Source organism: Botrytis porri (assembly GCF_014898465.1).
Source record: "Botrytis porri strain MUCL 3234 chromosome Unknown BPOR_001, whole genome shotgun sequence".
Classification (NCBI taxonomy): Eukaryota; Fungi; Ascomycota; class Leotiomycetes; order Helotiales; family Sclerotiniaceae; genus Botrytis; species Botrytis porri.
In genome coordinates, this window is record NW_024066075.1 from 3,410,728 (window position 1) to 3,423,067 (window position 12,340).

Below are 12,340 nucleotides of genomic sequence, written 5' to 3' on the forward strand. Positions count from 1 at the left end.
TTGAAAAGGAAAAGGAAAGGTGGATGAAATAAACCTTGGAAGTTATATGAGACCTTTCCCTTTATTAACTTGGACCTGGGAGGAACGAGAATTTACTAATTACTGTTTTGTTTTGGGTATCATTTGGCGAAAGCGGTTGAGAGTAAAAAGTGGTGGTATGGCTATAAACTCGATGTTACTTTACATACCTGGAAAGTTGTACCATCGCCCGAGTACTTTTTGCAGACAAATCAACTTCAATACTCCAAAATTGAGCGGTGGAATGGACAAAGTATAATGAGGATAAAATGCCAGGGTCGATTTGAAGATCTCACGAAATGTGATATCGTGACCTTCCTTCATAGACATAAATGGCACGGCTATAGTGCCCTTTCCACCACTTCACCGCTGTTCTCTCTCATGTTTTCCGTTTTGAGAGAATGTTGCATGCGTTTGTCGGAAGGAGTAAAAGGAACATAAACCTTCCTGTTTCTCGATAGTCAGAACGCATATGACCAGTTTTTCGGATAGATGAGAGGCTATTTGGGAAAGAGGCTCTGCTTGGACGGAGAAATAAGTATTGTGGTGCTTCAATGTATACCGGTATACCTAGTAAGTCTTTCGGATACAATCATAGGTACCCAGGAGATCTCTAGACAACGGCGATTATATAAGAAGATATCAAGAAGTTAATCAATCACCTTCGTAATTCGAAAACTTGGAATTCTCCTAAGACCATTTGATTTGCAATGCTAGTGATTTGACTTGGATTGGGCAATTATTCGGATCACCACGCACCTGCCTGCGTGTGAGCGAGGTGTTGTTATACTGTCGTTTGGATTGACCGAGTCTCTTGGAAAGATCTAGCTTTTATTAGTGAGCAATGAATGGTAAGATCTTGACTGAAAACAAATGGTTTTGCTTCACTTCCGCCAAACTCGCCGTATCTTTTCAAATTGTTCATTGTTATTATTAGTATTTTAGTATCTGTGTGCCTACCTATCGTTGTAGCAACTGAATATCAAAGCTCAAGATAGTGGTGGGGTGGGGTCTGTTATGTTATCAACAAATGATTTTAGCCCAAATCGTCTTCAAGGGTCGGGTAGATGCCGGACGGAGAAAGTAGATGGATGATGCCTAGTAGATAATAGATACGGGAAGACCTGGGTATTATTATCATTCAGGAAGAAGTTCAGGTGGACAAGTCGATAGTTATAGAGGTAGATAATACATACATATATAATATAGTGATAAGTAAATATGCAAATAGAGACATAGATATATATCAACCTTCAAGAAGCAAGATAAAGAAACATTTATATATCTTATATCTTGTGAGAAAAGTGCTCCTTATAAGTTGACTCGGAAGTCTACTTATCGTTATCGATAAAGCTACCTAGGTGTCTAAGTATCTCACTAGAATAGAGTGCTAGTCTCCTAGTGTAGATCAACACCTTGTGGAGATATCCAGACTTATCTACTCTCACTCCATATATATTTAGATGGTAATTATCCATCACACAATCTTGGATCTTGAATATTACTTAACAAACATGGCCGTGAAAGACCACAAGGATACCGTACCCTATTTGCCTCCATTCAGATGTGAGACATTCACTTGAAAATCCATGAGTCGTGAAGTGGTATGTGTGAGGGGTCTGTGGAATATCCAGGATCTAGCTTCTAACTTATGCATTCACCTGTCTAGCAGGTCTCTACCTACCGGCCTTCTTAGGATTCAATGAACTACCCAGGTGTTTCAATCACTTTGAGGTGTCTAATGAATCCATTCATACTACCGACCTACACCCATACTATCATGCTACATAGTACATACTCTCCTAGTATGCCTCGTTCATAAATACAACGATCGGTGGCAAGCTCATGTACCCAGGTATTTATTCTTCCTCCACCAGTGATCCTTTCAAATTCCAATCTCCAGATCCAATCTCCAGATCCATCTGCAAATATTCGTTCCATTGACTTTCATTCATCTCCCACACAGTAGCTCCTGTATAACCGCATCTTTATTCTCCTTTGGAAGGCTCAATCATCACTAGTTCATTTTGGGGAAACCCTACTCTCATTGTTTACTTTACCCTTTCAACTGCCTTTGCCTTGCATTAAGAACCTTGAAAAGAAAAGTTATCTTAATGGCATTGATTAATGGGCCAAGGCAAGACATATATCATACATAATCTAAGGCCCCCCCTCCCAGCTACATATTTGTACTAACTCCAATTCTCGGCTTCAAAAAGTCACTACTAGGTAATTACAACTAACACCCGAGTTAGTTGGGACCAGACTAGTTACGACCAGACTCAGTCAGCTCCGCATCAAATCCCAATCCCAAAAGCGCTGCCTCCTCGCACTGCAGTTTCTCTTTCATTTGATATTGTTGTTCATATTTCCACCATATTCTACAATTAATATTAACTGAGTGAATTCACCTCGGAACCTTTCGACCTTTCACCGGCATCAACCTCTTAAACCCTCCATTGTGCAAGTCCTTTTCCAATTATCAACAACAGCACTCTTTGCAGCCTCACGATTACTGTTTTGTTTGTGCTTCTTCAAAACTACAACATAACACGATAATGTCAAGTTAAATGAACATTTAAGGGATATTTACAACACCTGAAAAAGAATATTCGGAGTCACATACGATACCTAATCAACTGTCTTCTTCAAAGCGTCGTCATAGATTTGGAGCTTGCCCTTCGAATTTCGATCCCAGGTCAGTGCGGGGTCGATAAGATAAATGGATAATACTATGGAGGACGACGATATTGATATGCCATATGCGCCGCCTCTGCAAAATGCGAGTACCTCTCGCTGTCCAAATAACGATGCTTCGCGGGGTGGAATGCAACCGCCCAGTACCCGGTATCCACCGCTTATGAATCCTTGGGCAGGCTACCAAGGAGGCTATAACATGACCTCTACCATGTACGGCACTTCAAATTATCCCGCAAGCCCGTATGGTAGTGCAGCTTCAAACTATGCCAGTCCAAGTTATGGCTCCCATTGGTCTCAGAATTCGCGTGCTCAGGGAATTCCATATCACGATTTTACAGACTTTCAACATCAAGGTTCAGAGCCATCTCTTAGCAGATCCTTCCCTACATTACCTCCTATGTCAGGCCCTCCCGAGTACAACTCTTGGACGGGACCTTGGCCTCATAATTCTCGAGCTATGCCAATGTTCGCCAATGAAAATTCTATAGCGGACAACAATAATACCCCTCAAAGACTGGGGAATGATAGCGTTCCAGGCGCTTCACAGGAACAAGGTAATCCCCAACTTTAACTACCCCATTTCTCTATTGAGAGATGGTTTTATCTGTCAGCATGGAATTAAAGCTTCTTGAACAGTTCTGAGACCACTGAGAAGCTGACAATCTTGAAATAGTTCAACAACGAAGACGGGAGCGGGAACGAGAGCTACGACATCGATATGCCCGCCCAGGTACTAATTCGGAAGCCTGTGAGTACACTCACTCCTATATTGGAGTAGCATGTTAATCCTATTCAATATCTTTTTGCTTAACTCCTGGCATGCACTTCTTATGTTCACATTTCTTTGCTTTGATGGTTAAATAGGCCAATATGAAAGAAAAGACAACCGTCCACTAATGAAGTTTTTTAGTTGGGCCTGCGTCTTCACACCTTCCTAATTCTATCGGCAACTCCGAATGGGATCGATCAAGTGCTAGGTCGGGACGTCGTCTGGCTGATGCTCAACGAAGAGCAGCGTTAGGCCGTGCTAGTCGTCCCGGTAGAGATTCGGATACAGACGAAGAAGAATGGGGAGAAAGTGACGAAGATGATGATGTCATGGAAGGATTCGCAACTGCTGAAATGCAGTTGTTAGGTACCACCGCCTTTGCTTCTGCTTTACGCAGTCGTGGCGTTAGCTTAAGTCGTGCTCTTGATCTGGGAGTCGATGGCAAAGGAACGCCATCCAAAAAGTTTTTGTCTTCACTCCAGAAAATGAATGTTGATGCTCTGACGCAAGAAGAACGCAGTAAGTCTTGAACAGAATCTTATTACAACTCTTCTAACCATGTTCAGATTGTTCGATTTGCTACGAAGAAATCGGCGTGGCGAATCCTGAAGGCGTGATTGAACAGCCGTTACGGATGCCCAAGTGTAAACATATATTTGGAGATGTCTGTCTCAAGACATGGTTCAAGGAAAACGACAGCTGTCCGTACTGCAGGGATAAAGTTCCCACACACTCCACAAGGAAGGTGATTGAGCAGCTGGTACGGCAGCAAATGCGAAGTCGCCATAACATAAATGCCCGTTCCGCTGAAGCCGGCCTTATAAATTCAGGGTATGTCCCGAACTATCACTCCCTGAAAAATAGCTGACATGCAGGAAGCGCAATTGATCCACAGGACTATCATACACCAGTCTGGTCAGCGAGTGACATTGCGGAAAGCCGACGTCGCGTTGCCCGAGGAAGAATGGCAGGATTTGGGACAGCACCAGCACCTCCAGGAAGGCGTCCTAGTTTAATGAATTCCAACAGACTCTACACTCCCACTTCACAACTGCAAAATGAAGTCAATCCCTTTCAAACACATTCACGGCATAATTCGAATTCAGAAGGAGTCTCACCCGGAACAATGGGCGCATCGATCACGAATAATGGACACAGGCAGCCCGCACCGCTCACAGCTAACTCGCTGGGACACTCGGCAAATTCGACGGGTTATATGTTTCCAACAAACTTGTCCCCGGGATCTTCTGCAGCGTCAAATACTTTTATGCCTCCACCCGCATCCTCTTATTCCCAACACAGACCGAGTGGATTCGGATCTATGGCGACTCCGGCATTTGATTCAACTGAAAGCGTGAACCCTGGTCAACATCACAACTATCAATCTCCAGTCTACCAACAAGAAGATTCTGTTGCCTTTCAAAACCAGCAGCTGGCTCGCAGTTTTGGATTTCAAACCCAACAACAAGCTCAGCAGTATCAGCAGAATCACCAAGCTGAGCAACAACCTCAACAGCACCAGCAAACTCGGCAACGGGAACACGAGCAGCAGAGACAGAGAGGAGGTAGAGATGCTGAGCTGTATCCCCCTCCAAATGGAGACATGGGAGACTTTTGAAGAACACATCGGCCAGAAACAAAAATCTATGGACAAATCTCAAAATTGCAAGTATAACTCAGCCTCTCTTTGAACTCTTTCCGTCGACTTTGCTTTTCCATCTTTTCAACACTCATGCACACATAAGAGTCATTTGGGCTATTTGGACCGGCAGGCAAGTAGTACTGGCGTGGATAGGAGTTTCAGGTTCGTATACCAATTTTGAATGGGGAAACTACATGTGTGTTAGTGGCTCTAAGAATCCTCTCTCCAGTCTCCCAAAGGATTGGTTGAGATGGTAGCGATGGTGATGACGGTGGTGGTGGATGTTGGCACTGATCATCATCTTTCTGGTCAGCCCAGCGTTAAATAAACATACATAATTAGCAAATAGAAAACATTTGGATAAAACATTTGTGGTTGTACTCTTCGTATCAACCAAGCAAATTTGTGAATGGCCGCTTTGACTTTCAAAATTTTCGATAGGCATATCAGAACTAAGAGACATAAGAAAATAATCAAGAACTCTTTGATTTATTCACACATGATAACATTGATTAGTTCGAGTGATTGAGTAACTACTTTTCTGAAGGATTTCTTGATGGGTCTAGTTGAATATAATTTCACACCCTATTCAGAACTTTCTCTATCTTTCGGGATGATGTCGTCCCATCATGCAATGCAAGGCTGATGTTGATTAGCTTCGTCGATCATCACTCTGAAGCAAAGCGGTAGGATTTGGCAGAAAAAAAGCTCCCATTGCTTTCGCTGAACATTGAAGAATAATCTTTTCCTACATTGAAATAAAAGAGAGCGTCTCAGTTCCTCACTATTATATTTTACCTCATAATTTTAGATCTTCTTCTTTTAATAAGCATATTAATTTCTTGTCCTACCATCCTTACGATAATAGAAAATCCGAATTAGTTCTACGAAAAAGTATTTTTCTTTTCAAGACGTCAGGTTTACAGAGCTGGAGAATTCCAAAGAATCGCCGTTATGCCCGAGAAGGTTCTTCTCAAGTTTGGCGACGACGCTGATGAGACTTCTAAGATTATGAAAAGGGGGGAGTCTTCTGATACGAAATCCATGAATCAGAAACAGGCGCAATCAAAATCGAAATCCAAATCGCAACCACAATTACAGCCGGCGAAATCCACAGGCACGAAACGATTAAGAGATGGAAGTCCAAAATCAGATTCAAAGAGGAAGAAATTGGCGGTCGTGCAGGATAAGGCGGCAAATGCAAACGGTGCGAAGTTGACAAAATTAGAGCATGCGGATGACTTGAGGGCCGGCGGGAAAGAGCACGAAGAAGAAGCCGGAGTTCTCAATGGAGTGAAGAAACCAAGCAATGTCGCCAGTAAAGTCAAATCCTTTGGAGAGGAGAAGGATCGACAGCGAGGACAAAACCCGAGGTCCGGCAGCGAGAATGTCAAAAATGCGGCCCCGGACAGGCATCTACAAAAGACAGCTAGGGAACTTGAGCCGTTTCGAAAATCGCTTCCGGTATATAAAAAATCGGTTGATCTTAAAACTGCTTTGCGTACCAATGATGTCCTTCTGTTGACTGCAGAGACTGGTTCCGGAAAAAGTACTCAACTGCCTCAATTTATGCATGATGAGCCTTGGTGCAAGAAACAGAAGGTAAAAGTCAAGAATGCGACGGGTCAAGAAGAAGAAATTTCCGTCGGCGGAGTCATTGCTATTACTCAACCTCGTCGTGTTGCTGCTATAACTTTAGCCCGTCGTGTGGCTGCCGAGATGGGATCTGCCCTTGGATACCAACGTACAAATACTCCTGGAAAGGTCGGTTATTCCGTTCGTTTCGATACCAATACACCCATTGGAATGAAGATCAAATTTGTTACCGAAGGTACTTTGCTTCAAGAAATGGTCCATGATCCACATCTCAGAAAATATAGCGCTGTCATTATTGATGAAATACACGAGAGAGGGGTCGATGTTGATCTTATTGCTGGATTCCTCCGACAGATAGTTCACGGAGATCAGCAAGGTCGTGGTGGCATTCGATTGAAAGTCGTTATCATGAGTGCAACTCTTGATTTAGGGGGATACGAAGCTTTCTTCGCAAATCCTGACTCAAATCCTAGTTATAAACCGGGAAACAACTATGGCTCAATATTTGCACCACATCTTGTAAGCAATGAGAAGGTCATTGAGACTGCCAAACCAATGCTGGCTGCAAAGTCTGGAAAGGTAGAGGATGTGGAAGTAAAGGGAACGGAAAGCTCCGAAAAAGTAGACACTGGTGTCGCCATTGAGGAAGTCAAAGGTAGGAAATTCAAAGTTGACCTACACTATGACAAACCAGCAGACCCTGGTAATTACCAGGAGACTATGTTCAAGAGGATTGCAAGTATACATGTTACGGAACCTCTTCCTGGAGATATACTAGTCTTTCTAGTCGGTCAAGAAGAGATTGAATATATGCAAACGAGACTTGAGGCTCTTAGCGAGTCTCTGAGCAAAGAAGTACCGAGAATCAAGGTTATACCGCTGTATGGTGCCCTTCCACCAGATGCTCAACAGTTAGCTTTCGATCCAGTCAAGGAGCCCAGGACGAGGAAAATCGTCCTGGCTACTAACGTTGCGGAAACCTCAGTAACAGTTCCCGGTGTGCGATATGTAGTTGATAGTGGTAAAGCTAAGGTTAAGAAGTACCGCACAAAGCTGGGAATGGAATCTTTACTTGTCGTGCCGATCTCTAAACAGTCCGCCCTGCAAAGAATGGGTCGTGCTGGTCGTGAGGCACCTGGTAAATGTTGGAGAGCATATGGTAAAGACGAATACGAATCTTGGCTTCAAGACGAAATTCCCGAAATTCTTCGTTGCGATGTGCTCGAAGCAGTTCTTAAGATGAAGGCTCGCGGAGTTCGAGATGTCATCAATTTTCCTCTCATGGATGCACCCGATGTGGAAGCTATGAAGCATGCCATTTTCCAACTCAACGCCATGGGAGCTTTGGATGACGAAGGTAACTTAACCACAGATGGTAAAAAGATGGCTAGTTTCCCTCTTCCTGCCGCCTATGGCCGTGCTCTCATCGCTTCCTCATCTCCAGAGTTCGATTGCGTTCTCGACGCCATCGACGTTATCTCCCTCCTAACCGCCGATTCCGAAGTTTTCATCCAACCCAAATCTCAAGAACAAGAAGAAGAAGTCGACGCCAACCGCGCCGACATTATCCGTCGCGAAGGCGATCTCCTCACATATCTCACAACCATGCAACGCTACGCCTCCGAAAACACAAACCGATTCCAATGGTGCAAATCCCGCAACATCAGCGCCCGAGCGATGAAATCCGCAATGCTGAATCGTAAACAATTGCGTCAATTGAGCGTTACTCACGGTCTCATAGACGCACTTCCTCCTCCTGATCCTCAGCCCTTCGAGCCCTCTACTCCTGAAAGAGCAGAATGCTTGATTAAAGCGTTTCTGAGGTCGTTTGGGGATAGAACGGCTACGTTGGCTCCGGATGGAAGTTATGTGACGACGAAGGGGAAGAATGCCGTGGTTATTCATCCGCAGAGTGTGCTTTGGGGGAGGAAGATCGAGGCCATTATGTTCTTGGAAAATGTGTTTAGTACGAGGAATTGGGCGAAGAAGGTTAGTGCTGTGCAGGCGGATTGGGTGTTGGAGGCGTTGGGGGGGTGGATGTAAGAGGATGTTTCTTCTAGTGGGGAAGATGGAGATGGAATTATTTACGCATAGGCTTATTGTATTCTGGAAATAAGTATTGGGCGCAGCGAAAGAGAAAGATGTGGATGGGTATAGAGATAGAGACATAGATGAATAGATACCCAAGAGATGTAAGATGTGGAGTGCAGGGACTAGAAACATATGTGGTTTGAATATGTAATCTGACCTCCAGAGCAGATAGGATTATAATATCATACGACAATCAATTGCAAACAGATCTCGCAATTACACGCAAGGCAATGATACAACATTCCACTATATTCTCTAGATGCAGAAAGCTAGAGTTATACTAACTTTTCAACGTAAAATTGATTGCGGTGGGTATATACGATATATCACTCAGCAAGACATAACCCCCATCTCACACGACACTCTTAATGCATACCATACCGCATTTCCATCTCTCCACCCCCTAAGGTTACTTCTTCAAACGATACCGGCCCCCCACACACTCCAACACACCCTCCTCTACCTTTCCCCCCAACCACTCCAACAACTCTTCATTACTATATGGAAATCCCTCTGCAATCAGCATCTTCAACATCATCGCAATCTGCGGTGCCCCCATCTGACTCGAGCTATTCGTCAACATGCTCTGCACAAACTGCCAGTAGACCTTTGCATTTTCGCCCGCGATACCCCTTTCTTCCTTTCCATCATCTCCCTCCTCATCACCCATATCCGCACTAACAGGCGCGGAAGCAAGAGCATCCGAACGCGCCCGATCCGACGCATTGAGTGTTTCGAGCACAGAGTAAACTTGTGATTTGGGCGGAGATTCCTGGAGCACGAGTTTAGCGACCCAGAATTTGAGAGCGGAGACGATGAGCGCAGGATCCATGTCGAGCGCGGAGGAGAGTTCCTCGATACTTTTTTGGGCAGGGATTTCTTCTTCGTCGGGATTGAGATGCGTGGTGGAGCTGTGGAAACAGGAGATTACGGAGGCTTGCCAGGTTGTGCATTCTTCGACTACGGTGCGGTCGGCGAGTTCGAGCTCGACGGTTGTGTGGCCGAGGGCGGGAAGCCAGGTGAGTTTTCTGGAAGGTTTGAGGGAGGAGAAGGCGGTGGAGTAATCGGATTGGAGGTCGGTGATTTGAGGAGGGAGGGTAAAGGTGGATTCTTGGAGGGGAGGCCAGAAGAGACGGGAGAGTATTTTGGTATGGAGAGTTGGGTGAGTTGATGGGGGAGGCATGGCTTTCTTTTCTGCGATGCTAAGATTTTGGGTTTTGTGGATGGCTTGGTCGAGGCGAACAGAATCGAGAATGTCTTTCAGCATTACTTCACAACTTTGGAGTGGCGCTTCTCCGAAGCGGGATTTTAGCAGTTCGAGAACTTTGATCTGAGAAATTATTAGAATTGCATGTCCAAGAAGACGAATGGAATAAGTACATACCTCTTTTTCGAAAGCTCCGTCATTCTTTAGAAGGTTTTCACTGATGATATTTTGGAACTCTTTGATAAAAACATCTTGAGATCCAAAAACCCCAATTAGTGTTCCAATGATATCAGCGTTTTTGGATCTCTTGTATCCTGGTCCTGCATCTACAGGATCAGGCACCCATTCCATGTCATGCCAATCCAGCTCTTCATCGTCGATCTTTTGTCCCGAGTGTTCTGAATCATTATTAAGTAAATGGGCTAGCTCAACGAGTCTATCTCCACTAGATTCTATAGGATTTCCTTGCGCGTCTTCAGTGTCCGAAAGTAAACCTGCGATGATTATTCGGACCGTATCTTCTCGTGAGCATAGATATACCTGTAACGGATATGCTACCCGATCTAGGAGTACTTTCGAATGATCAAGCGAATGAAACGACCAAATAATTGAGATGTAGGTCTGTAGAATCGATAAAGTAGAAGCCCCTGGATGAAGTAGTCTCTCTTTTAGAGTAGCTGCAAATGCTTCTGTCAAGTGTAATCGTCTCTGAGGTGTGGTAATTGTTGTTCGGAGGTCGTGCAATGCTCCATTACTATTTGGCCAATTTACAACAATATCAAATAACTCATCCGTCCTAAGTGCTGCGAGACGGCCAATGCTCATTTCCTTCCACTTTTCCATATCGCTCCAAGCCACTTCAACATTGTCGATGACTTTAAAGACCAGGACAGCGAGTTTAGAATACCGATCTCCAATCCATTCGCAAAGATCAGTAACACAATTAGACGGTGATACGTGATGTGCGGTTCGTGGAAGTACGGAATTTCTTCTTTCGCCATCCTGGGGAGTCACATTTATTTCATTTGCAGACCACAGTCCTTTGCAAACTCGATTGACATATTCAGTCATAGATTGGTTCATGATTTCGGCAAAAATCACCTCGAACTTTTCCCCAGCCAAACCAACTTTGTGTAGAGACTCCACAAGGTCGAGCATTTCGTTACAAACTTTATCTGTCCTTGCATCAATAGGTGCAATACCAGATCCCTTTCCACCCTGTAACCCAAGGATAGAAGAAACATCATTCTTGAGAACCGTCCTTAATGCTGCAACAAATTGATCTGTAAGAGAATTGGTTATGATAGCATGTAGATCCCGTCTGAATTTCTCCAAAACTACACGCGAGAGCCCCGGAGTAAAAAGCTCAACTTGCTTGAGGATGACCGACAAGCCATGCAAATACATACGATGAGCAAATTCTAATATCTTTACACTGCCAAAAACCAAAGATTGGGGACCCTCTTCACCAGTGCAGAGTCGCAATACCGGCAAGATTTGATGGAGAAGATGTCTACGGACTTGTTGGGTATGCCAAACAAGGAGATCATCCGTATGCAAAGCAAATGGAAGGCGATTAACGGGATCCAGAACATCCTTTAAGGCGTCATCAAAGGATGGATCAGATAGTATCGACAGAGGTCTCAGAGTATCAATAGAACTCGGGTCTAATGGTACATCTGGAAGTTGGAGACGATAAGTAACAGTATGCCAAGACCTATCCCATTGGATTTGATCCCGAACTTGGGCTACAGACGAATCCCGATTATGCCCTCTGAGCTGTTGCGAGCTCCTCGTATTTGAAGCAGGTGTTTTTGGCCCATTATTGAAGCCTTGTGACTCTCCGAATGGTTGACTTGGTGTTGTAAAGCTACCGGTTGGCGTTGCGACTGGGGTAGGTTCTGAAATCTCGGGCTTTTTGAATACTGAATCCAAAACACGTTTTCTTTTCGTAGTAAAAGTGGCCATCACGATCCGGACTTTATCAGACAGCAAAAGATTTTTGCATTACTTCATTCATGTATTTTGTGATTCGTTTTGTATTAATCGCTGAAGTGGAAGCTGTATAACAATCATAATACTGTTCATGGAAAGAGCATCCAAATGTTGAAACCACGAACTCACGTGATCGTGCGTTTCTTGTGTTAAATTCCGACACGCAATGAAGACGAAATAAAAATGGGATAAGTAGGCATGTTTCGAGTCTACTGTACGACACAATTCTTATGACAAGGCACCAAGGTTCATTTACAATTTTCATATTTTTAAACCGCTACTGAGTATATATTATATAACAAGCATTAGATTTGCGCCTTGC

General features: G+C 44.1%; 3 protein-coding genes across 3 annotated transcripts; 2 read left to right on the plus strand and 1 right to left on the minus strand.

The window, feature by feature from the left end:
* The first annotated feature begins 1,487 nt into the window (after positions 1-1,487).
* Positions 1,488-5,575, plus strand: EAF01_000924 (uncharacterized protein). Its single transcript, XM_038909174.1, has 7 exons — positions 1,488-1,622; positions 1,688-2,155; positions 2,238-3,272; positions 3,392-3,466; positions 3,629-4,006; positions 4,054-4,318; positions 4,367-5,575. Exons 3-7 carry the CDS (start codon positions 2,741-2,743, stop codon positions 5,103-5,105), a joined length of 1,989 nt encoding a protein of 662 aa, XP_038776080.1. The 5' UTR covers positions 1,488-1,622; positions 1,688-2,155; positions 2,238-2,740; the 3' UTR covers positions 5,106-5,575.
* Positions 5,576-6,083: 508 nt separating this feature from the next.
* EAF01_000925 (uncharacterized protein) lies at positions 6,084-8,768 on the plus strand (the record flags this gene model as incomplete). The annotated part of the gene is made up of 1 exon (XM_038909175.1): positions 6,084-8,768. One exon carries the CDS (start codon positions 6,084-6,086, stop codon positions 8,766-8,768), a length of 2,685 nt encoding a protein of 894 aa, XP_038776081.1.
* A 457-nt stretch (positions 8,769-9,225) lies between these two features.
* EAF01_000926 (uncharacterized protein) lies at positions 9,226-12,050 on the minus strand (the record flags this gene model as incomplete). Its single annotated transcript, XM_038909176.1, has 2 exons — positions 10,201-12,050; positions 9,226-10,146 (listed from the first exon to the last, which is right to left on the minus strand). The coding sequence occupies exons 1-2, from the start codon at positions 11,989-11,991 to the stop codon at positions 9,226-9,228; spliced, it is 2,712 nt and encodes a 903-aa protein (XP_038776082.1). The 5' UTR covers positions 11,992-12,050.
* Between the last annotated feature and the right edge of the window lie 290 nt (positions 12,051-12,340).

What these genes read in the sequence shown, in the direction of transcription:
- EAF01_000924 (XM_038909174.1), top strand. Translation starts at nt 2,741, where the DNA reads ATGGATAATACTATGGAGGACGACGATATTGATATGCCATATGCGCCG. An exon ending in TCTGACGCAAGAAGAACGCA is followed by an intron (nt 4,007 to 4,053) that starts GTAAGTCTTGAA and finishes AACCATGTTCAG; the next exon opens with ATTGTTCGATTTGCTACGAA. An exon ending in GCCGGCCTTATAAATTCAGG is followed by an intron (nt 4,319 to 4,366) that starts GTATGTCCCGAA and finishes ACATGCAGGAAG; the next exon opens with CGCAATTGATCCACAGGACT.